The following is a 24,254-nucleotide window of genomic DNA, read 5'->3' as shown; positions in this document are numbered from 1 at the left end:
GGGTGGTGGGGACCCCTGGAGGAGGGTCAAGGTCAGGCATCTGGTCCTGCCCAGAAGCCTGAGGGCCCAGCTTCTGCTTCAGGAAGCAAAAGGAGATGGAGAGAGGCCCACTATGGCTTTTTATTGAGAAACACTTGGCCGGTCATTCTCTAGGGCCCTTGCTCCGAGGGATGGATGGGATCAGCCAGAGGAAGCACCCTCTCTCCGGACTTGCATAGAGAACCTCAGGGGTCGAGGTCAGAGGTCGCTCTCCCCGTAGAGGGCACTGGAGAAGGCCACATAGTCCAGGGCTCCAGCTGGAGCCCCGGCCCCCTTGTAGGGTACCATGCGGTGGATGCAGTACTCGGCCTGCTCAGCTGGGAGTTCCCGCCGCAGCTCCTCAGGCATGATGTAGTTCTGGGGAAGAAGAGGGATTGAGGGCTCACAGGTCCTGTTCCCTGCCCCCGCCCGCCAGCCCCCTGCACCGCCAGGGACTCACCTTGTCTCCCGCCAGGATCTTGAACGAGGCCACAACCTGCTCAGCCGTGTCAGTCTCGGCTGTCTCTCGGGTCATGAAGTCGATGAAGGCCTGGAAGATCACGACCCCAGCTGCGTTGGGGTCCACCATGGTCATGATTCGAGCAAACTCCACTTCCCCCTGCAGGGTTAGAGGCCGGGCACCGTGCCCGGGGGTGCTTAAGCCAGGAGGGCTCCTGGTGTCCCCCTGGCCTGACAGCTCCAGTGACAAGGTGCCCCCTTTCTCCATAGACCGTCCGCTGCAGCCTTAGCTCTAGGTCTGGGAAATCCTTTCTGCTAGGCTGTGCTCTGCTTCCTGCCCGCGGCAGTGCTTCCTGCCCATGGCAGTGCCCCCTGCTGCCCGTCGGTCCTGACCTTTTCCTGGGCCTCTCTGTAGTGCTGTTTCTGTGATGTAGAAACGTTGCAAGCTCAGGCTTTGGAGTCACACAGAACAAGGTCCAAATCTAGTGTCTTTGGGCAAGTTAATTTACCTCTCTGAGCCTTTGGTAGCCCCTGTGTGAAATGGGGTAATTCTCCCCAGCCCCAGGGGGTGGGTGAGGAGGAAATGAGGTCATGTGTGATGTGGAAGGGACACGGGCACAGGTGGGATGGCTGGGACGCGGCTGGGGGACACTCACCAGGTCGTAGCCCATGGAGATGAGGCAGGCCCGGAAGTCGTCGGGCTCCATCATGCCATTCCGCTTCTGTAGTGAGGGAGCAGATGTCAGGCTCAGTCCCCAACACCCGCCCCCCCGCTGCCCCTAAGTCCACCACCGCACAGGGCTAAGCCCCTGCTGACCCGGTCAAAGTGGTTGAAGGATGCCCGGAACTCGTTGAGCTGCTCCTGGCTCAGGCCCTTGGCGTCTCGGGTCAGTATCTGGTTCTCCACCTCGTTGATGGTGCGGGCAATGGAGGTGAGCAGCTGCTCCCAGCCCACACGGATGTGCTGGGAAAGCAGAAAACAGGCTGGGTCAGTGGGTGGCCAGTGCCTGGCCACTAGGTCTGGCTCCACCCCCAATTCACTGTATGACCCTGGACAAGTCCTCCCCCTTGCTGGGCCTCTGTCCCCATCTGGAGTTTCCACAGAGTGACGTCCAGTGGCCCTTCCTGCCTTAAAGTTTGGTGATTTATTATGTATTACGTATTGATCAACCAGCCATGGCCAATCCAGGCCTGGGTTTAGACTGCTCTGTGACTGGCCAGGTCACTTTCACTCGCTGGGTCTCAGTATCCCCACAAGTACATTGGGGGACCTGGCCATGCTGAACTGGGGAACCCCTGGGGCAGATGTGCTGTGTCTAGCTGTGGCCGCCCCAGGCTTCCCCAGCCACTGCCGCCTCCCCTCTGTCCTGAGCGGGTGTGATCCCACCTCCATGCTGTAGACGGTGTGCTTATTGTCGAACACCGAGCCCTCCTGCAGCAGCTGGTGGTCACCCTCCAGCCGGTCGATGTTGCTCTTGTAGTTGATGATGTTCTGCTCCTGCTGCCGCAGCCCCGCTATCTGCTCCTCCAGAGAGCCAGCCATTCCCGCTGCCAGGCGCCCCACTTCCTGCAGGGGGAGCCGGGCAGAATGAGGGCTCCCAGCTGCCGGTGGCCCAGCCCTGGCCCTACTCCCCCGGGCTGGCTTCATGATCCCAGCCTTACCTCCACCTTCCCCTGGATCCAGGGCCCGATGGCATTGGCCTGGGCTGCAAACTGCCGCCGGAGCCTCTCGTTCACCTGTTGCGTTGTCAGCTCCTCGTGCAGCGTCTGGTCACGGCTGGGTACCAGCTTTAGGACCTGGGAGGGAGGCTGGTTGTGCCAGGGGCAGCTCTGGGAGTGGGAGATGGGCTCCAGCCCCTCACACTGCTCCTGCCGCTCTGAACCAAGGCCTCAGGGCTCTGTGGGGGGCAAGCTCTGAGCACTCAGCCTCTCTAGGATCGTTTCCTCGTCTGCAAAATGGGGCCCATGACATCATTCTTAATGAACTTAGATTGTTTTATAAAGGATGTCCACACACCGGATCTAATTCTGCTTCAGTCAGGCCTGACAGGGGCTTCCCTGGTGGCACAGTGGTTAAGAATCCGCCTGCCGATGCAAGGGACATGGGTTCGAGCCCTGGTCCGGGAAGATCACACATGCCGCGGAGCAACTAAGCCCATGTGCGCCACCACTACTGAGCCTGCGCTCTAGAGCCCACGAGCCACAACTACTGAAGCCCGCGTGCCTAGAGCCCGTGCTCCACAACAAGAGAAGCCGCCTCAATGAGACGCCCGCGCACCACAATGAAGCAGTCCCCACTCGCCGCAACTAGAGAAAGCCCGCGCGTAGCAACAAAGACCCAACGCAGCCAAAAAAAAAGAAAGAAAAAATCACGCCTCACAGGAAAATGCTGCTGTTACGGCCATTTTACAGATCAGGGTGGTTAGAACGCATCTGAGCGGGGGGAGGCAGGGAAAGGTCACAGGTGGCACTGACCGTGTCCCACTTGGTGTTGATGTCCTGTGGGCTGAGGGCGATGTAGGGGTTGGTGGAGCTGGGCCGCAGCCCGTATGTTTGGCAGATCTTCTGGATCTCACCCTGGATGTTCAGGATGGCTCCCCTCTCTCGGTCGGCCTCGGGCAACGTTGCCTTGAACTGCTCGTGTGCTGTCACCAGGCTCTGGGGAGGGCAGGCAGGAGGCATCAACCAGCGCCCCTACTTCCCGCAGCAACAAAGGGCAGCAGCGTGCTCTGGGCCATCCAGTGGGGCCAGGGCAGCAGTGGCAGGAGAACCCAGGCCTTCCGTCTCCCAGCACTCGTTTCTCTGGCCTCCCATTCCCCAGGAGCCCAAAGGGGTGGCTGACAGAAACAGGCCGCTTCCCTGTCATCTCATCCCACCGCCCCACACCTGGAACCCCTGTGCCCACCTGGGTCTCCTCCACCGAGCGCACCAGCCACACGTCCTGCAGGTCCTCCACGGCGCCGTCCAGCCAGTTGTTGAAGGGCGCTACCCGCCGGGCAAACTCCAGCTGCAGCTGGTCGATGGTCTCTAGGAGCTTCTCCATCCGCTAGGGGCCACAGGGACGGCCAGTCAGCAGCCTGCCCAGCAGGCCCTCTCACCTCCTCCAGTGTCCAGCCTCCACCTCCCTGAACCCCAACCTCACCTCTAGCGCATCCCGCCTCTTCTGGGTCAACGTGCCCAGGTTGTCCCACTGGTCGCAGATGGCCTGGCAGCGGCTGTTCACCGAGGCCACCTCGTGGTAGTCTAGATCACTGGGGGCAGGAAGGGGGGCAACTTTGGGGCCAGACTCCAGCCCAGATTTCTTCCTGACTGCCCTCCAGGGGCTGGAACCTGGGCACAGTGGTGGTGAAGGCATAAGGGAGCCAGGGGAGGTGGGGGCGAAGCGGGGCTTTCCTAGAGCAGGGGCTTCCCAGCGCATTCCTGGGAGAAGGGGGTCCTCAGCTCCAGTCCCTGGAGGAGCTTGGGTGGAGGGGCAGGGCCTGGAGTTTCGGGGGCCGGTTTCCAAGAGGTGGCACAAGGCCCGGGCTGCTGGTGAGGATTGGGCCTGCCTGAAGCTGAAGGGAGCTGCCAGGTTTGGGGGCAGGTCGAGCGCCAGTGTGGGAAGAACGTGGGTAGCAGAGCGGGGTCTGGAGATGGGGAGAGGGTTACAGGAGGAGGGCAGAGTAAGTGGTGACGGGGAAGGACATGAGTACCAAGGCAGGGTTACCAAACCAGGGAAAGCAAAAGGTCTGGAGGGCTATGGGAGCAGGGAGAAGGGGTGGAGCCAGGTAGGGGCATGGTCACCCCGGGCTGCCCGGCGGCAATCCGCGCCTACTTGAGCTCCTGGGCCAGCGCAGCGATGTGCTCCACGCGGTCCTGGTGCGCCGCCAGGTCGCCCTCAGAGGCCTCGTGGCGCCGCAGCAGCGCCCGCACCTCCTGCAGCGAAGCCGACTCGTAGTCCCGCTGGCTCAGCATCTCCTCCTTCCCTGCTCGGAGAGAGGCCCGGCTCAGGTCAGCCAGCAGCAGCCGCGGCAGGAGCAGGGGGTCCAAGCCGGGCTGTGTGACCATGGAGGGCCCTCATCTGTGAAACGTAGGTGACCACACCTGCCCAGCCTACCCTCGGGGTTTGCTCTGAGACACTAGTGTGATAAAGCTAAGTGAAGCTCCTGTTCCAGGGCATGGCCCGTGAGTGATGTCAGGGTCCCTTGACCCTGCACGATTTGGGGTGGCCCTTGGTACACTTTTGGTGTCATTCGATCGCAAAGTGCTTTCCAATGACTCTGTGAACCCAGTGAGCCCTTGATCCATTTTTCCTTTGCTTACCCAGTGCCTGACACTTGGTAGACCCTCTATGAATATTTGTTGGATGAATGAATAATGAATGTAAAAGTGCTTTGAGAATGACAGTTACCATAATTATGCAAATAAGACCACAGTCACAGTAATTGCAGCAGCAACCATTTATTGAGTGCCTCTGCATTTTGCAGAGAAGGTAACTGAGGTTTAGAGGTTCAAAGACCTGTTAGGATCACATAAGTGGCCGTATATTTAAGGAATTATTCTGTCAAACCACTGCTATGCAATATGTCCATAATCCATTATTAGCGTTCATTATTTTTTTAAGCAGGACTCATTCAGTTATAGGATTAAAATCCTTGATAGAATACAGAGCGAATGTTTTCACCCAGTGATATATTTGATTCATGCAATATTTTGGCATCAGTATACTTTGGGTATAATGTAAATGATGTTAGTGTGGGGACTCACCTTTGGACACCTGCCACATACACAAATAAAGTGCTAAATGACAAATTAATCAGAGCAGACCTACAGAAGACCAGAGCCAGGAGAAAGGGGCCTGAGTCTACAGATAAAGAAACTGTGGCCCCAAAAGGGGCAGTGACTTGACTGCACAGCAAGTCAGGGTGGGACTAGAAAACAGATCTCCAGCTTCCTTGCAGAACACCTACCCCCGACCAGTCTCCACCCCAGGACAGAATCAGGCCCCAGAGGTACCTACTCTGGGTCCAGGCTTCGTGCAGGGAGGCCTTCTGCTGGAACTTCTCTGCCAGGTGCTGCAGCCGCTGCAGGCGCCGGATCTCCGAGAGCAGCCAGTCCTCATAGCCCTTCTCCGCTTGCTGCAGCGCCCCCCATGCGTTGGCGATGTCCTGTGGGGCAGGCAGAGGTGTCCGCCATCACAGTTCACCCATTGTACAGATGGGGACAGAGAGTCCAAGGTCACCCGGAGGATGTGGGCAGGGCTGGGGTCACCACCTCCCTTGGCCTGGCTCACCGAGACCAGCTTGCCCTCAGATGGCATGAAGGCGGGCCGTTGGCTCAGCCGCAGCTTGGTTTGCAATGTGTTGAAGTTGATCTCCAGCTGGCACTTCTCCTGCACGCGGGGTGGCTTGTGCAGGCGCCGGTAGTCCCGGAAGTCCTCCAGCCTGCGCTGCATGGCGTTCATGCTGGGCTCGCCGATGCGGTTCTCCAGCCACGGCACGGTGCGGCGGATCCATTCCAGCAGCTGCGGGGCCAGGCAGGGGCAGAGCAGAGAGCGCTGAGTGGGCCTGCTCACCTCGCCCACCCCTCTCCACCCACACCCAAGCTGTGGCCAGAAGGCCGGGCCTCAAGCAGGGTGGGGGTCCCCGCTTGTCAGGGCAGGAGCAGGATGGTTAACTTCTGAGTCCAGGGACCAGTGTAGGTCGGCAAAGCACAAAGGGCCAGGAGACTGGCTAAAGATGAGTGAATGGAGAAATGAACGAGTAGCTGGATGGATGATGAGTGAATGACAGGAGCCTGGGTGGGCGGAAGGGGGCAGGGGGTGGGTAAAGATGGCAGGAGGAGGCTGGGAGAGGCCACGGCTACTCTGAGGAGAGGGAGGCTCTGCAGGTCCAGGCCAGGGCTCAGCTGGGTTGGGAGGAGCGGCAGGGCCGGGTTGGGAGAGCACAGGTAGGGGAGAGGGGGCGGTCCTCTCAGCCCCAGCCTCACCTCACTGGCCAGCTTCTCGTACTCCTCCATCAGCTTCTCGTTCTCCTGGTTCACGGCCAGCACCTTGCAGATCCTGTTGGCGGCTGTCTCTGCCTGTGGTGGGAGTGGGCAGAAGGGCTGGCGTTAGAACAAGCTGCCACAGACACCCCCGACCCAGCCTCCCTCTGTAAACCCTTCAAACCTGGGCCCATGCAACAGAGGAGAGGATGAGGGGGCACATCTTGTAGGGTAAGGATGGGCTTCCAGGCCAGAGGCCTCCGCGCCTGAGCTCCCCCAAGGATCGACTATGTGCGGCTGGGACGGTGGCACTCCCACCCACGTGGGGCCTGGCACCTCCAAATGTGGAGGTGCTGCCAAGCCTGGGCCCCTGGACCCACACGCCCAGCCCAGGCAGCAGCAGCTGAGCCCCTACCTGCTCCGCCCCCGCGAAGGCGTGGTAGAAGCAGGAAACGTAGGTCATGACGGCCTTCTCATCGGGCTTTGGGGTGTTCACGATGTCTGCGGGATGGCAGCGAGGTGTCGACTGGCTGAAGCCAGGGATGGGGAGTGGGCCCCTGTCCCCACCCAGGCAGAGAGTTCCCTCGGGACGGTAGGGTGCAGAGACATCTAGTCATGTCCACTAGCTGCCAGATGCCCCAAACCCAGCTGTTCCCTGGAGCCCTCTCGGATCACCCCAGGGCCTAGCAACCTCCCCCTCCCTGGGGTGAGGGGAGCATGAGGGCGTGGGTGAGTGAGCAGACACTGTAGCCCTGATGAGGCCCCAGTCCGCACTGCCTGGTGTCTCTAACCATCCCATACCTTGGTCTGTCTGCCTGTCTGTCTTTCTCCTAAGTTCACATCCAGGGTACCAGGCACAGTAGGTGCCCAGAAAATGTTTGCTGGTTCAACTGACTAAAGCCTTTATGGGCACAGGGACAAGAGGCAGGACCCACCCGAGAGCAGCTCCCAGGATGGGTGACCGTCATGCCGCCAGGTGACCCAGGTAACTGGGCTATGAGGTAGAAGGTGGAGCCATTACATAAGGCAGAGGCGGCAGAGCCTGGTTCCACTGGGTGGAGAGGGACAGGGGACCGGATAAGGGCTCCTGGAGAAGGGGGCCTGTTGGCAAGGAGGATTCCGCCCAGGGAGCAGGGTGAGGGGCAGAGCATTCCAGGAGGAGGGAGGAGCAGGGGCAAAGGTGTGGAGGTAGGACCGTGCCGACTGGTGCGTAAGCGGAGTCCTCGCCCGGGCGAGGCTTACTCTCACCTTCTGCATCCAACATCTTGGGGATGTCCAGGTACTTCTCTGCCACCTCGAAAGCAGTGTTCAGGTTGCCGATGGGGTCATCCTAGATGGTGTGCGGGAGGGGGGTAGAGGTGAAAGGTCAGCTGAGGGCAGAGACTGGGGAGTCGGGGCTGGGGGTGGCGGAGGCCTACCTTGCGCAGTTTGGTGTAGTCAATGAGGTCGGGGCGGTGCCGGTGGATGAGAGCACAGAGGGCCAGGCCATCCTTCCAGCTGGACAGAGAGAAGGGGAGTGTGGGCGTCAAGCCTGGGTTCAAGCTGCGGCCCTGTCCTACCCTCGTCCCAGGAGCACCCCTATCAGGACGGCCTCATCTGTAAAATGGAGTAAAGTCCAAACTCCTTGGCTTGGCATTTAAGGCCCTTGATTGCCAACCTGGGACCATTTCCTCCAAGCTCATCATGGTTCCTTCACATCCTTGTGCTTAAGCTACACCAGTTTCTAGATGTTTTTGGTCTCCAGGTCTTTGCTCACAAGGTTCCCTCTGGCTGGAACACCCTTCCCGGGATGTCTCCCGTGCTCCCTCCTCCAGGAATTTCCCCCCTTGCCCTCCTGGATTCGATTCAACATTGACCGAGTCCTCCTATTTTCAGACACTGTTGCAGGAACTTGGCTGTGACCTCTTCTGCCTCGTGGCTTATGCCAGGGCCCAGAGCCCGGCTGAGGCCCCACACGCTGATGGGCAGACGGACCTGGTATGGAAGTTCTGCACGTTGACGTTGCGGTACGGCGCCGTCTTCCGCTGACACCACAGGAGCAAGCCCTCCTTGGCCGAGGTTTCTGGGCGGGGACGGGGGTGAGTGTTGGTTGGGGACGGCTTTGGGCCAGCCCTCTCACCCTACCTGCCTCCTTGCCGCTCACCTTCCACGGAGATGTCCTGGATGGCGAAGCGAAGGATGATGGTCCAGATCATGCCCAGGGTCATCTTCAGGTTCCCGTCGACAACCTCTGAAGAGTGGGGGGGTGGAGACACACTCCGCCTGGCACTCGAGGCCTTGGCTGCCCTCCCCCTGCTCCGCCCTCTGGCCCTTGTCCCCATCCCAGGGCCGGCACCTAGTAGGTAGGTGCTCAATCATTTTCCTTCAAAATGATTCACTGAACACCTACTGGGTGCCAGGTCCTGCGCTGGCACTTTGCGTACCTTGGCTCCTGACAGTCCCGCCTGCGAGGCACGGACGGTTATCCCCATTGTTGCGATGAGGGACCGCACCCCCGGCCCCTGCCCAGGCCTCCTCCTGCCATCACCTCACCTTCGGCACCGATGGACACCAGCTTCACCCCCTTGCTGGCAATGAAGTCCAGGGCCTTGTTGACATTGGCGATCTTGTGGAAGCGCATTTTGCCTTTGTCTGGCCTGGACAGCCTCTCTCCTGGGTGTGAGGGGAGAGGTCAAGGGTCAAAGGTCATGAGAGGAAGCTGAAGACATGGTCCTCAAACTTCCCCCTCCCTCAGCAATCCCCCTCCAGCACTCTGATGCCACTACTCCCCCAGCTCTCTGGGTTTTCCCCTGGGTCCTGGGGTCCCTGTGCACTGATTTGCACCCCTCACCTGAAATGACCTCCAGGAGCAACATGAGTTTGAGGCCATTGCGGAAATCCTCCTCGATGTTCTCGATCTGGGTGCCAGCCTTGCGCAGGTGCGAGTTGCACCAGGCAGTGAAGGTCTGGGGGCAGAGGACAGTGCTCAGACCCTAGTGCTGAGGACAGCGCCCTGGCTCCTCTGTCAGGGCAGATCTCAGAGCCCAAGGCCCTGGATTCAAGTACCGGCTCAGCCACTGACTTGCTGTGCATCTGGGGCCAGCCCCTTTCCCTCTCTGAGATTTAATTCTCCTGGAAAAGGAGAAATGGGGTCTGGGGCCCATTCAGGTCCCAGTGTGGACTTGGGGTGCCTCACTGCCGGCACAACAGCTTGTGCCAGTCTCAAGCACTGAAGGGGGAATTAGAAACCTGTAAAGCAGACACTCCAAAGTGTGGGGCTCTCTGAGGCACAAGGGTCAGTGCAGGGTGATACTGCCTCAAATCTGAAAAATTCTGGGTCGAAGCACAGATAGCTCTGAGGGACTGTGCACCTGTGTTTTTATTATCTCAGCCTCACCGACCTCTTAAGGCTGTTGTGAACTGGCCTTCAAGCAGACCGTGAGGCTGCAAGAGCTTTCTGCAGGCTGTAGAGGATCAGCTGGACACTCAGGCCCAGCCTGACCTAGTTTCTGGAGGAGACTGCCCTCCCTCTCCGGCCAGTGTGCTTCCGCCTCAGCCTCTGTCTGAGATGGGCGGGGTGGTATATGGCTGTGTGTCTTTGGGGGATGGCAGTGACCTAGAGCTTGGTGCACAAGTTTCTACCAACCTACCAAGGCTCAAGGCCCTGGATTCTGCCATCAGCACTCCTTGGTGGAATCCATACTTGGGCTCCAATCCCAGCTGAGCTACTCACTCTCTGTGACCTGGGATGTGCCCCTTGACCTCTCTTGGGCTCAGTCTCTCCATTTGCACAATTAAGGGTTCAGACTCAGTGATGTCTCAGGTCCTTCTTCCCCTGACCTTGCAGGATTCTGGAATTGAGAGCATCCCCCTGCCACCGCAAAGCAGATACTCCAGGGAGGTGGCCCTGGAAATCATTTGGAATTCTTTCCCTCCGCTGTGTAAGTGGGTGCTGAGCACTAAATTGACGGGGCCCCGAGCACAAGAGAGGGCAGTTGGATTCTCTGGACTTCCTTCCAACCCTGGAGTCTCAGATGCTCTGGGTCGAGATAGGGCAGGAGGAAAGGCAGGACTGGGTGAGGCCTCCGTGGTGGAGGAAGGGGCATTCTTTCATTTGACAAACATGACTTTTAATGAGATTTGCTCCTTGCCCTAAAGGAACTCACAGTCAGTCAAAGAGTCCTGTTGGTCTGAGAAGTGCTGGGAGAGACAAGTATTGGGGAGACTAGGGGAGGAGTTCTTCATATCAAGTGAGGGACCTCTTGGGGAAGGTTAATAATTGATCAGAACTGTGATGGAAGAGCAGGAGTTACTCAGGCAGGGAAGGGCAGGCAAGGGCATTCCAGGCAGGGGCAGCCACATGGGCAAGTGCTTGGCGATGAGAAACAGTTACTAGGTCTGCGGGGCTACAGCTATCTGGGCACTGCTCTGGGGGTGTTGGGGTATACGTGGTGAGAGGCAGGCCAGAGGGGCGGCAGAGGCCAGGTCATGCACGATCTTGAGTGCTAAGCCAGGGAGTCTGAACTTGATCTTGAGGGCAACAGGGGAAGCTTTCAGGCACAGGAGGGGGAGGGGCAGCACTGTGTTTTAGAAAGCTCATTCTGGTTGCAGAGGGGAGGCAAATGGCTTGGCAGAGCAGAAGGGAGAAGTGAGGAGGTGCCGACTGAGACCAGGGTGAGGGAGGAAGGGTGTCAGTGAGTGGGACAGGGCAGGATCAAGTGGATGAGATGGAAACATTTGTCCTTGCTAGAATATAAGCTCCCTGAGGCGGGGTCTTTACTTTTGTCCCCTGCTGAATTGCTGGCACCTAAAACAGTGCCTGGCACATACTAGGACCTCCCTAAGAAACAATGAATGAATGTTTGCAATGAGGTTGAATAAAGAGGACTCGGTTATCAGGTGGGAGGAGGCAGGAGTGCTTCAAGACATGGAGGAGAAGCAGGCATGGGGGTGGGACTAAAGCTGAGCACAGAGATGTTCATTACATTGTAATAAACAATGTTAGATGAGAAACAACCAGAATGTCCAACTCCAGGGGGTGCTGATGAATTTACAGAGCATCTACTCTATGCAATCATTGAATGAGTCGATGAGGTGGGTGGCTGTAAGTTGGGTTGGAAGGATGCTCCTGATATTTTAAGTGATGAAAGCAAGTTACAGACTAGCCTGTATCTTATGAGGGGCATGTGGACCTGGATCTGGGAGAGGCCTGGGTGGGTGGGTGGGTGGGGGGATAGGAGTTGTTGCAGAGCAGATGGCAGCTGGAGCCAGGGGCAGGGATGACATCACCGGGAGATTGCTGGACCCAAGGACCACAGCCCTGCTTGGAGACAGGTGCAGGAGGAGCCTGGGGGGAGGCGTGTCACCCCGGGCACCCTAGCTGAGTCAGCTGAGCCTCCCAGCCCCTGGGGTCATCTCCTGTCAACTAACCCAGTGGAAATGCTCTGATTCTAAATTCTGGGATTCTCAGATCCTGCAAATTCCACCAAACACCCCTGTTCCCCTGCCCTTTCCTGGACTTATACACTGTTGGCAAGTGCTGAGCAGGGTCTAATGACCTTGTGGTACACTCCTACCGCTGTCCTGCCACACTCCCCAAAGTTTCCTCACTCCAGCCTGGATCATTTTCTCTTTTGGGTCCCCAGGTGTCCTGCCCCCTCCACTTGGGAAAGTCTGGGAGTGAAAATAGATCGGGGAGGGGAGGCCCGAGTGCCTTACAAGGCTGGGCCTGGGCAGCAGCTGCCCATGTGCCCCTCTCAGCTCCTCCAAGGTGCTGCCTCAGCACGAAATGTCTATCTGGCCAGAGAGTCAGGTTACCTACCACGAAAGGGAACCCAGGGCTCCCCTCCTCCCCGACCTCATGGCCTTTTCAGCAGATTCAGGGCCGCTGGGGTGAGGAGGGGTATCTTGGGAAAGAATGGGGGTGGGGCAAGCAATGGGCAAAGACCCTCAGGTTGCGGGGTGTCCTGTTTTCTGACAGCATATGATTTGGGTCCTATCTCAGCCCCCGTTTCCTCATTTGACAGTTGGGATAGAGTGACCACGGACACCACGCTGGAGAGAACATAGAGAGGGTGGGGAAGGGGTCTGGGACGGTTACCCCTTCCCCACACTCCCAAGTCCTCTAGCTGCCTGGCTGCAAGTCCGCAGGTGGGGTCTGGGAATATTTCACTAGAGAGTGGGGTTGTGGAGACAAAGATCATTCTTCCCGACCCCACCCACACCCCGAACTTGGATCTCCCGGGCTTTGCCCAAACCATATTCCTTAGCAGAAGTGGAGCAGTGGGCCCAGGGGAATGAACCCTGTGGGGTGGGGACCCCAGAAACTCTTCTTGTCCTCCTAAACCCCTCGTGAGGGTCTCCAGCCCTCTATTCGGGCCCTGGGGGACAGCAGAGGACTGATGGGCAGAGCCTGGGGGAGGAAGTGGCACTGAGGGTTAAGACAGGCTCTGCCCTTGACCTGCTGAGATGCCAAGGACAAACCGCCTGGCTTCTCAGGCCTCAGTTTTGCCATGAGGAAATGGGCTAGCACTCACTTTCCGCTGCTGCTTCTCCCAGGCCGGGTCCAGCAGCAGGTCGCGGTCCCAGTCCTCCTCCTGTTCCATGTACTCGCCGCCCCTGCCGCCGCCGCCCGCGAAGGGCCCCTCCGCGGTCCCCAGACCCTCGGGTTGCATAACCATCATCATCTCGCTCGGGCTCCTGGCTCCGCTCCGCTCGGCGGGCTCCAGAACATGGGGGCCGCGTTAAGTAGCGCCCGGCCCAGCCCCGGATCGGATTCCCGCTAAATATGGGGGAGGAGGGAGGGGCCGGATGGGGGCGAGGCCACTCGGGTCGGGACCAGGCAGCAGGTTGTCCTGAGGCTAGGAGACTGCAGAATTTGGGGGCACTGGGGTGTACCCCGTGGCGGAGGTCCGGGGTTCGCGTTCCGGCTCCGCAGCTTGGGCGCTGTGTGACTCTTGGGAAAGCCACGGGCCCTCTTTGAGTCTGTTTCCTCACGTGTACAACGAAGATGACGATAATAATAGTGGCTGGAGACTGCTCTAGAAGCTACCTTTTGGGCCTCCTCATGACCCTTTTCCTGCGCCGCGCTGGTGGGGAACAGGGAGCACTATTCCCATTTCACAGTCAGAAACACCGAGGCGCCGAGCTGTTTTGAATGTTTTCTGGGGTGATGAAGGGAGACACTAGAGCATGGGGATGGGCTCCAAGCCAGCTGGATGGGCCAAGGCAGGGGTAATATCGGGGCGACTAGGGTGAGAGGGGTAATGTGCTGAGCCGCGAATCCCCGACGCCACCGAGGCTGCAACTCAATCCTCCCGGAGTGCCGGCCAGCGGCACCAGTGTGCGGGACTTCTGCGGGAGGGGCGGGGCCTGCGCGGGTGGGCTGTAACCGCGCTGCCCTACCGGCTTTAGCGCCAACGAGATTCCAAGCATCTCTTTGGCTCGTTCGGCCGTTCAATCACATCTCCGTATCTGCGGGCCCTCCCCGTGAACCAGAACGCTCACTCACCCCTTCAGAGCTTCTATTGGTCGTAGCAGACGTCCGTTTGCCACTCTCCCCGCCCCAATACGGAAGCGGCGGGGTACCCGGGATCCGACCGCTAGTGGGTCCAGGCCATGGGGCAACCCTGGGCTGTGGGGGGCGCGGAGGTGGCGTCCGCGCGGCTTCCTCTTGTGCTCACCGCGCTGTGGGCCGCGGCCGTGGGCCTGGAGCTGGCCTACGTGCTGGTACTGGGTCCCGGACCGCCCCCACTGGGACCCTTGGCCCGGACCTTGCAGCTTGCGCTGGCAACCTTCCAGCTGCTCAACCTACTGGGCAACGTGGGGCTCTTCCTGCGCTCGGACCCCAGCATCCGGGGTGTGATGCTGGCCGGCCGTGGTCTGGGCCAGGGCTGGGCGTGAGTGGGGCACGGGATCTGGCGGGGGGAGAAGCGGGAGCTTTGGGCAGGGGGAGGGCCTCAGGACCTGAAGATGTTAGAACCAGTTTACAGTAAGATCCGCTTGAACCAGACGGCAGAAGGAGTATCATTCATCCACTTACAATATTCGAGTACCTACTACGTGCAAGGTACTATTCCAGGCACTGGAGGTACAATAAAACATATTCCTGATTTCAGGGAGAGGGCAGATGATAAACTTTAGGCGTAATAAGTCAGCAAATAATGTAGTATGTTAGAAGGTGTTGGTGGTAAGGAAACAGAGAGAGCAGGATAAAGGAGACTCAAATTGCAGTTTGAAATAGGATGGTCAAGGTAGGCCTCATTGAGAAGGTGGCATTTGAGCAAAGACTTGAAGGAGGGGGGAGAGTTAGCCACAGTCATCTGGGGGAAGAATGTTCCAGGCAGAGGGAACAGATAATGCAAAGACTCTGAGGCATTTGTGTGCCCAGCATGTTCCAGGAACAGCAAGACAGCAAGTGTGGCCAAGGTGGAGTGAGGGGGGAGAAGTCAGAGACATAAAGACCTTGTAAGACCTCGAAGACTTTGCTTTTCACTGGAAGTGAAATGGAGAGCCATTGGAGGGTTTTGAGCAGAGGAGGGACATGACTTAGATTTTATTTATTTGATTTATTTTTTTCTTGGCCGTGCCAGGGATCGAACCCGGGCCCTCGGCAGTGAAAGCACGGAGTCCTAAGCACTGGACCTCCAGGGAGTTCCCCTGACTTAGATTTTTAAAAGGATCAGTCTGGCTGCTGGGGTGAGACTACACCAGTTGGGACAAAGGTGGAGTCAGGGAAGCCAGGCAAGAGGCTGTTGCAATAATCCAGGGGGGAGCTCATGGTGACTTGGACGGAGGTGGTAACAGTGGAGGACAGGAGAAGTTTGCTTCCGGATGTTAGAGACCAGAGAAAGGCCTCAGGACTGGGGCTCTCAGAGCTGGAAGAGCCCTCAGACCTGCTGTGCCAGGAATGGAAGGGCCTGGGAAGTGGTGTTTAGCCTGCATTTACCTGTGAAGAACCTGAAGCTTAGAGAGGGCAGGGGCTGTGCCTGCTTCCCCAGGATGGGCTCAGGGGCTGACCGGGCATGAAATGGGGCACTCAGAGCTGCTGGGGGAACTGACCCTGTGGTTCCTTCCCTGCAGTTACTGCTACCAGTGCCAAAGCCAGGTGCCACCGCGCAGCGGGCATTGCTCTGCCTGCCGCATCTGCATCCTTCGCCGGGACCACCACTGCCGCCTGCTGGGCCGCTGCGTGGGCTTCCACAACTACCGGCCCTTCCTGTGTCTGCTGCTTCACGCCGCAGGTGTCCTGCTGCACATCTCTGTGCTGCTGGGCCCTGCCCTGTCAGCCCTGCTGCGAGCGCAGACACCCCTCCACACCGCCGCCCTCCTCCTGCTGCCCTGGCTCATGCTGCTCACAGGTGGGGGGCCGGGGAGGCCTGCACAGGGAGGCAGAGGCCCATTCTGGTGGGCGATGGGATTTCCGGCTGGTTCTCCGGGCAGCGCCCTGGGGACCTAGTCCCAATGTCAATTACGGGAGGTGAGGGGGGCCTGGTATTCACTTGGGTGTGCGGTCTGGTAAAATACAGGGCCTCAACGTAGGTACAGAGTTCTGGCTGAGCGAATCAGGGGAGGGTTCCAGAAGGTGGTGGCAGGGGAGGAAAGACTAGTGGGATTTCACCTAGAGGGGGATGGGACGGTGAGAGAGCATTCTAAGTGGGGGGCATTCGGAGCTAGGGGAGCAGCGTGAACAAAGGCTTGGAGGTTGGGCACGGAGTAGTGAAGGCATTTGATGGGAATTGTGAGAATTAAGGCTAGGGCAGTAAGTGAGGACTGGATGGTGGAGGGCCTTGAATGGAGTGTGAGGAGATGGTCCTTACTTGACTGGGCAGTGGGGAGCCAGTGAAAGTTACAGGCAGGGGAAGGTCCAGTCTTGGAAGTGGGGAGGGGACGTTTTGAATCAGGAGACTGATTGAGAGGCTGTGTGGTTGACACTTTCCTCTGACACCACCCAAGGTAGAAACCCCACTGGTTTTTTATACTTTGTTCTCTGCCCCCCAAAATGCTTCGGGCTTTCTTTTCCCTGACTCCTTCCTCCTGACCTGTCCACGGTCCTCTCTGTAACCTTGTCCTGCAATTACTAAACTCCCTGACCACTCTGAATAGTGGCTCTGTCTCCTCATCCTATCCAAGCCCAGCTCTGTCCCCAGGACCCCCCTCCCTGCAGCCCAGAGGGGGTCTTGGGAGGCCCAGTGGGGCTGTCAGGGTCTTCCTGTGCCCACACTGGCTTCCTGAGCAGCCCTCCTCTGCCCTCCTCATGACCCCCTGCCTCCACTGAGACTCAAGCCCTCCAGCTGCTCCTGTCTGCGCGCCCCCAACCCCTGGTCATCCACGGTCTCCCACTCGTTCCCCGCAGTCACTGAAGACTTGCGCTCCGGTCCCTCGTCTCCCTCTCAGCCCTGGGCCTTGCTGAAGGCATAGGTATCTGAAAGCGTGGGTGAATGGCCCCAGTCGTTCAGCCTCTTGACCGTCTCCTCCCCTCCTCCCTTCCCCTACTCCCACATCCCCCCGCCCCGAGTCGTGTCAGAATCCAAAATGTGTCACCTCCCAGAGCACCCCATGTCACCCCTCTCTCTGCCCCCACCGCCTCTCCTATCCATCTCTCACTCTGTGCTCCGAGACACCTGCTCCGGAGCTCCTGGCCCTCACCTTTCTGTCCATCAGCACCTTCCCCGCTCACTGCCCCAGGTCCAGCGCAGCGCCCTCATTCCACCGGCCTTCTGCAACATTTCATCTCAAGCCTTTTTGCTCCGTCCTCCTTCCGCTGTGCCTTCCTGGCTTCTCTGTGTCTGCCCTTGGCTGCGGAGAGCTGCCAGAGATGCCTGGGACTATGTGGCAGTTGCTATCATGCCACGTTCATGGCTGCTGACCTCAACAGGCCCTCAGCGGTGCCTGGCTGCCCTGCTTTCTCATAAGCTTCCTCCCCCTAATGGCTGCAGCTCAATTCTTCCCACTTTCCTGTCCTCCAAGCCCCAACCTCTCTTGAAAATACACCACAGAGGAAATTAGACATCAGATGGCACGTCCAGAATCGGCTGTCCTGTCCTGGGGGCAGAAGCTGACTGCCCCAGCTCCTCCTGGTGCCCGACCCCTCCTCCCCGCTTGGAGGCCTCACACCGTGTGTCGCTTCTCCTCCTGCCACTCCAGGCTCCCTCCACTGGCTTCCTTCGGGTTTTCCCACCTGGTACAAAGCCTCTCTTCACCCCACGTCCTCCTCTTCCAGCTCATGCCTTCTGGCTCTTCCACCAGCAGCCAAGTCAAAGGACTTGCCTGGGCTCATAGGCTGCTTTTCCTTGCCTCCCACCCATTCCTCCACCTGCTCCAAACTGACTTCTGCCCCGACCCGTCCTCCAAGACTGCCACAGTCCCCAGGCCTCTGTCTCCACAAAACCCAGAGGACCCTTCTGTGTTCTTTTCTTGCTTATGAGACCTTTCAGCCTCATAAAACTGCTGGCCTTCAGCCTCCTTAAAGGGCTCTACGCTTGACGTCCCCGACAGCTTGTACTTTGGGGTTTCCTCCTTCCTTCCTGGTTTCCCTATATCTGATCCCTAAGGACCTGGTTTCCTGGCTGAGGTCGAGACGCCGTTCTCATCTCCCTACACACTCTGCCGGGTCTCGGAACCGCCCGGGTACCAACCACTCACAAATCTGCGCATCCAGCCTGGGCTTCTCTCCTGAGCTTCCAGAACTGTCCACTCACTTGTCTCGCAGGCACCTCTCCATCCTGCCTCAGGACCTTCAAACAGAATGTGTTCTCCCCTCTTCACTTAGCAAGTACCTCCTTAACCTTCAGGCATCACCCAAAATATCACTGTCAAAATAGATGAAGTTTATTTCCCTGAGCCTCTTAATAAGTTTCCATGTCATCTCCCCGCCAGTAGGCTCTCTTTTTTTATTGAAAAAACATTCACATAACATGAAACTCATAATTTTAACCATTTTCAAGTGCACAATTCAGTTGCATTTAGTATATTCGCAGTGTTGTGCAGCCATCACCACTGTCTAATTCCAGACCATTTTCATCGCCCCCAAAAGAAACCCTGTACCCATTAAGCAGTCACTCCCTATTTCCCCCTAGTGCCCCCAGCCCCTGGCAACCACTAATCTTCTGTCTCTATGGATTTGTCTGTTAGGGACATTTCATATAAATGGCACCATACGATACATAACCTTTTGTGTCTGGCTTCTCTCGCTCGACATAACATTTCACGGCACCTTGTAGTTCATTAGTTCACCTGATACTTATTACCTACTGTGGGTCAAGATGATGCAAGATGCTGTACTTTTCCATTGTCACACACATCACAGCTGTAATTAAGTAACTGAGACATGATCTCTTGAATGTCTGTCTGTGAGCTCCCTGAGGTCGGAGATGCTACCTGCCATTCATCCTGGTATTCATGGGGGGTGCTCACAAGTTTGTGATGCATGAGTGAAAGTCACATCTAGGGCAGGGGGCTGTGTCTGCCCGTTTCACCAGTGTGTTCCCATCAGCCGGCATGGGTTGGCCAGGGAGCAACAACTCAGTGTTTGCTGAGCGGAGCAATGCGCCCTGCTTCATGGTGGAGTAGGGGACGGGAGGAGGGCAGGAGCTGGGCTCTGGGACGGCTGTGCCTGCTGCTTCTCCTTGACCCTCTCTGCTCTCTCCTTGCAGGCAGAGTGTCTCTGGCGCAGTTTGCACTGGCCTTCGTGACCGACACGTGTGTGGCGGGTGCACTGTTGTGCGGGGCTGGACTGCTCTTCCATGGGATGTTGCTGCTGAGGGGCCAGACCACGTGGGAGTGGGCTCGGGGCCAGCACGCTTACGACCTGGGCCTCTCCCACAACCTGCAGGCGGTCCTGGGGCCCCGCTGGGTCCTTGTCTGGCTCTGGCCCTTCCTGGCCTCCCCGTTGCCGGGGGACGGCATCACCTTCCAGACCACAGCTGATGTGGGACTCATGGCTTCCTGACTCCAGGAAGAGCCTGAGCTGTACGAGGAGTGGGGAACAGGAGAGGGGACTCAAATAACTCATTTCAGGCCCACCCCCAGCCTCAGAAGGGGAGGCAGGCTGGTACGCTGGTACTTGATGCCTGCTTTCAGCAACTCGAGCCCCGCCCTTAGCCTTGCCCTTGCCCAGCTTGGACTCCTAGTGTCCAGGGCTTGGGCCCTGCGGCTCTGCCTCTATCAGTGGCCCCTGAGTACAGCGAAGGGTCTGGCAGGGGGCTGCTCGGCCTGCCCAGCTGCCCCTTTGCCAGGTTAATAAAGTGCCCACTTGGTTCTTGGACTCCCTCCATCTTTGTGGGTTTCTGGACCTTCAATGTTTCCCGGGCTGCTGTTTTTAGTTCCTCTGATTGTCAGGCCTGGGAACCACAGAATGCCTGAGGGTGTGAGGAGCCAGGGCTCTGCCTCCTGCGGCCTTGGGGCGGGGGGTGGCCAGCAGCTTAAGGCAGAATGTAGTGATCCAGGGTATGAGAATCCAGAATTCTTTCCCAGGTTCAGTGCTTTATAGTTAGGAACATTTCACAGCAACAATTTCAATGAACTTCTCTCCAGCTAACCCGGTGCACTGGGCAGCAATTATGTGGGTGATAAAGCCCTGAGAGTTGATGTGATAAGATCACGTGGTAGTAAATGGAGGAGTCCAGATTTGAACCCAGATCTTTGTGCTTTCTCCTTCACCCTTGAACAGCCGAAAAAATCAAGGCAGAGAAATCAGGTGGGGATGTTCAAGCATCTGTGCTGGCTGGATGGTGCTGAGACTGGTAAGCTCCTCCTCTCTGGACTCTTCAGGAGCTACTTGTTAAACACTTTTATTTAAATATAGTAAATAGACATTTCCAGTTAAATGTGGCAGGTTTAAACATGTGAGTTTGTTTCCTCTTAAAATCTAAAATGATAGTAAAGAAATTAAAAATGATGTAAATTTACAAAGACAAAGAAAATAGGAGGGAGACAGCACTAGACCAAAGAGCCTGACAACATTCTGAAAGATGGAAAGTGGATAGAGGCTAATTTACTCTCTTAGAGAATTAGAACTTGAAATTAAGCGTTCCCCTCTTGGAGGGGCCGAGAGGCAGCCCGATTGCCCCCAGGAGCCCTGGAGATGTTCACCGTGGAAGGCAAGGTTTGGGGCTGACAGTAGGGACGGGACTGATTCAAGGTCTCTATGAGAAGCAGCTAGGTTGCCCCGCCCCCCAGGACCCACCTGACCCCTTGCTACCCCGCTGGGGTGGAGGCGGGGGCTTTTCGAAGAAGCTTTGCATCTCGGGGGCCCTGGGGAGGGTGGGGGTGAGGGACTGGACCAAAAATGGAGTTAAGTGAAAACCTACAAGTGCTGCTGGGGGAGGGGGGTAGTCCTTCAGTGACATGGCAGGCTTGCCTTCCAAGAACCCTCAGAGAAGCCCACCCTTCTGACAGGCCCCGCCCATGCCCACAAAGGTTTGAGCTGCTAAGACTTCTTTGTTTTTCTGAACAGCATGCTCTGTTACTAGTTTTTAACTCTGTTAGGAACTTGGTGTACTTGTCACTTTGTGCTGTACATAAGCATTGGCAGACTTCTGTTTCCTCTACTGCTTTACCCCTCACCCTCCAGAATATATTTTCGTGTTTTTTTTTTTTAAACTACAGCTTTTTTTTTTTTTGTATTAATTAATTTATTTATGGCTGTGTTGTGGGTCTTCGTTTCCGTGCAAGGGCCTTCTCCAGTTGCGGCGAGCGGGGGCCACTCTTCATCGCGGTGCGCGGGCCTCTCACCGTCGCGGCCTCTCTTGTTGCGGAGCACAGGCTCCAGACGCGCAGGCTCAGCAGTTGTGGCTCACGGGCCCAGTCGCTCCGCGGCATGTGGGATCTTCCCAGACCAGGGCCCGAACCTGTGTCCCCTGCATTGGCAGGCAGACTCCCAACCGCTGCGCCACCAGGGAAGCCCTTGTTTTTTTTTATAGTGAAAATATACAAGGAAATATTTATAAAATAGAAACAACACCCTCCCCCCCCCCATTTAAGAAATGGATACTATTTCCTTTGAGGCCCCTGCTGTGCCCCTCCCTGGTAGAGGAAACACTGTGCTGTCTTAACCATCCCCTTGCTTTGCTCTGTGAATTTATTACATATGTTTGTACTGGTTTTGCATGTTTTTGAATTTTATATAAACGGAGCCACACCTTGTTTATTCTTCTGTGATTTGCTTTTTCCTTCAATAATGTGTTTCTAAGATTTATCCAAATTAATGTGTGTGGCTGTAGAGCATTCCTTTTCCTTGCTGTATAGCGATCCATTGAATATACCACAATTTATTTTTCTCTCTTGTCCCACTGATCATTTTATCTACCCCTGTGTATGATCTCCTAAGATCTATACTTGGCCCTTGCTCTTCCATATAAATTTTAGAATCAGCTTGTCAAGTTCTACCAATAAAAACCCCCCTTGAAATTGTGAATGGAACCTAACTGACTCTATATAGATCAGTTTGGGGAAAATCAACATCCACATGAAATTGAATTTTCCAGTTCGTGAACATGGTGTATCTCTCCATTTAATGTTTTCAATAAAGTTATGTATGTTTTCTCATAAAGATCATGCCTTTTTTGGTGAGATTTATTCTTATGTATTTGATATTGTGATGCTATCATTCATAGTTTATGAAAATAATTTTCTTATGTCCAGCAAATCTAAAACTTATTATTTACTTGAAAATTCTTCTGGGTTTTCTGTATTTATAATCATATCTATGAAAAGATAGTTTTGTTCTTCCTTTTTAATTTTTATATCTCTTACCTTTAATTTTTTTGGCTGTGCCACGTGGCCTACAGGATCTCAGTTCCCCGACCAGGGATTGAACCCAGGCCATGGCAGTGAAAGCCAAGCATCCTAACCACTAGACCACCGGGGAACTATCTCTTATTTTTCTTGCCTCTCTGGGTGGAAGAAAGGGTGGCTACCCTTGACTTGTTTCTCACATTAGACGGAATGATTTCAATATTTCACCATAAAATATGTTTGCTGTGTTTACTTATTTAATAGATGACTTTTATTAGGCTGAGAAAGTTCCCTTCTATTCCAAGTATGTTGAGTTTTGATTCTTTTACTTTCATTCTCTGCCTCTTAAGAATGGCCTGTAGATGGATTGTTTAAATCTTTGTCTTCTAATAACTGAAGTATAGTCAATTTTTTTTGGCCACGCCACACAGCATGTGGGATCTTAGTTCCCTGACCAGGGATCAAACCTGTGCCCCTTGCAGTGGAAGCACAGAGTCTTAACCACTGGACTGCCGGCCAGGGAAGTCCCAGTATTTAGTCATTTTATCTGTTGTAATTAACGTTCTTGGATATATTTCTACTCCTTTATTTTGTGCTATTGTCCTATCTTGTCTAGTTTTTTACCCTTTTAAATTATTTTTTGCTGGGTGTAGAATTCTAGAATAAATTCTAGTTATTTCCTGTCAACATATTGAAAATATTATTCTGTCTTCTGGTGTCTATTGTTGCTGTAAGTCAGCTGTCATCTATTTCATTGTTTTGTTGTTACTGTTCCTTTGAAGATACTTTCTGTCTCCAATTGCTTTTAAGATATTTTTGTCTTTGGTATTCTACATTTTACTGTGATGTGTCCAAGTGTGGTTTTCTTTATATTTATCTAAATGGGATTCCTTAGGTTTCTTGATTCTATGAATTGATGTCTTTCATCAGTTCTAGAAAGTTCTCAGTCATATCTTCAGATGTTTTCTCTGCCTCTACTGGAACTCTGATTAGACCTTCCTACTCCATCCTCCTTGTCTTTTTAAAAAAAAATATTTGGCTGTGTTGGGTCTTAGTTGCAGCACACAGGATCTTTAGTTGCAGCATGCGAACTCTCAGTTGTGGCATGTGGGATCCAGTTCCCTGACCAGGGATCGAACCCAGGCCCCCTGCATTGGGAGCACAGAGTCTTAGCCACTGGACCACCAGGGAAGTCCCCCTCCTTGTCTCTTAATAGCTCCTATTTTCTCTGTTTCTGGCATTCTGAATAATTTCCACAAATCTATCTTCCAATTAAGTCTTTCATCAACTGCTAAACCAATCTATTGAAGTTTTTTTGTTTTTTTTTGTTTTTAGTGGTTGTACCAACTCATCGAGTTTTATGTGTCAAATGTTTTTTCATTTCTAGAGGTTCTGTTTGGTTCTTTTTCAAGTTTGCCTGATCATTTTATATACTCTTGCTGTCTTACATTTTAAGTTTTTTTAAAAATAATCTTTTTCTTATTTATTTATTTTTGGTTGTGTTGGATCTTTGTTGCTGCGCGCGGGCTTTCTCTAGCTGCGGTGAGCGGGGGCTACTCTTCATTGCGGTGCACGGGCTTCTCATTGCTGTGGCTTCTCTTGTTGCGGAGCACGGGCTCTAGGTGTGCGGGCTTCGGTAGTTGTGGCTCGTGGGTTCTAGAGTGCAGGCTCAGTAGTTGTGGCACACGGGCTTAGTTGCTCCGCGGCATGTGGGATCTTCCCGGACCAGGGCTCGAACCCGTTTCCCCTGCATTGGCAGGCAGATTCCTAACCACTATGCCACCAGGGAAGCCCAAGTTTTTTTTTCAAATTATTATTATTATTTGGCCATGCCATGAAGCATGTGGGATCTCAGTTCCCTGACCAAAAATTGAAGAATTATGAAAAAAGACATGGGGTCCAGGAATTAGGGAATCTAGCCCAGAACATGGCAAACAGAATTCCCAGGAGAAGTGCTCACTGCAGTTCTAGAGAGCCAACAGCATTCACTTAGGCGGGGGATGAATAGAAGTGTACAGAAAAAAGAGGAACCGTCAGACTGGGTTGAGGAAGAATTAGCAATCGGTATAATATAGAAAACTAAGCAAATGAAAAAAACA

General features: G+C 55.4%; 2 protein-coding genes across 2 annotated transcripts; one reads left to right on the top strand and one right to left on the bottom strand.

Annotated features, from left to right (window-relative positions):
* Positions 1–113: 113 nt before the first annotated feature.
* Positions 114–13,137, bottom strand: ACTN3 (actinin alpha 3). Its single transcript, XM_068554067.1, has 21 exons — positions 12,957–13,137; positions 9,272–9,386; positions 8,974–9,093; positions 8,585–8,671; positions 8,416–8,503; positions 7,860–7,938; positions 7,690–7,771; positions 6,857–6,942; positions 6,445–6,537; positions 5,750–5,980; positions 5,477–5,624; positions 4,292–4,442; positions 3,620–3,728; positions 3,383–3,523; positions 2,953–3,135; positions 2,140–2,274; positions 1,865–2,044; positions 1,295–1,441; positions 1,134–1,199; positions 479–637; positions 114–396 (listed from the first exon to the last, which is right to left on the bottom strand). The coding sequence occupies exons 1-21, from the start codon at positions 13,104–13,106 to the stop codon at positions 238–240; spliced, it is 2,709 nt and encodes a 902-aa protein (XP_068410168.1). The 5' UTR covers positions 13,107–13,137; the 3' UTR covers positions 114–237.
* Positions 13,138–13,992: 855 nt separating this feature from the next.
* ZDHHC24 (zinc finger DHHC-type containing 24) lies at positions 13,993–21,970 on the top strand. The gene is made up of 3 exons (XM_068555312.1): positions 13,993–14,318; positions 15,502–15,779; positions 19,074–21,970. Exons 1-3 carry the CDS (start codon positions 14,038–14,040, stop codon positions 19,367–19,369), a joined length of 855 nt encoding a protein of 284 aa, XP_068411413.1. The 5' UTR covers positions 13,993–14,037; the 3' UTR covers positions 19,370–21,970.
* The last annotated feature ends 2,284 nt before the right edge of the window (positions 21,971–24,254 follow it).

Source organism: Eschrichtius robustus, chromosome 11 (genome assembly GCF_028021215.1).
Source record: "Eschrichtius robustus isolate mEscRob2 chromosome 11, mEscRob2.pri, whole genome shotgun sequence".
Taxonomy (NCBI): domain Eukaryota; kingdom Metazoa; phylum Chordata; class Mammalia; order Artiodactyla; family Eschrichtiidae; genus Eschrichtius; species Eschrichtius robustus.
Note: the sequence above shows the minus strand (reverse complement) of the source record. Positions and strands in the feature narration are given on the sequence as shown.

Bases quoted from the DNA above. Each gene is read 5' to 3' on its own strand.
- ACTN3 (XM_068554067.1), bottom strand. From the start codon at position 13,106: ATGATGATGGTTATGCAACCCGAGGGTCTGGGGACCGCGGAGGGGCCC. The intron at 5,625-5,749 runs GTGAGCCAGGCC...CCTGCCCCACAG, and splicing joins CTGAGGGCAAGCTGGTCTCG to GACATCGCCAACGCATGGGG. The intron at 2,275-2,952 runs GTCAGTGCCACC...CCTCCCTCCCAG, and splicing joins TCAACACCAAGTGGGACACG to GTCCTAAAGCTGGTACCCAG.
- ZDHHC24 (XM_068555312.1), top strand. From the start codon at position 14,038: ATGGGGCAACCCTGGGCTGTGGGGGGCGCGGAGGTGGCGTCCGCGCGG. The intron at 14,319-15,501 runs GTGAGTGGGGCA...CCTTCCCTGCAG, and splicing joins GGTCTGGGCCAGGGCTGGGC to TTACTGCTACCAGTGCCAAA. The intron at 15,780-19,073 runs GTGGGGGGCCGG...CTCTCCTTGCAG, and splicing joins CTGGCTCATGCTGCTCACAG to GCAGAGTGTCTCTGGCGCAG.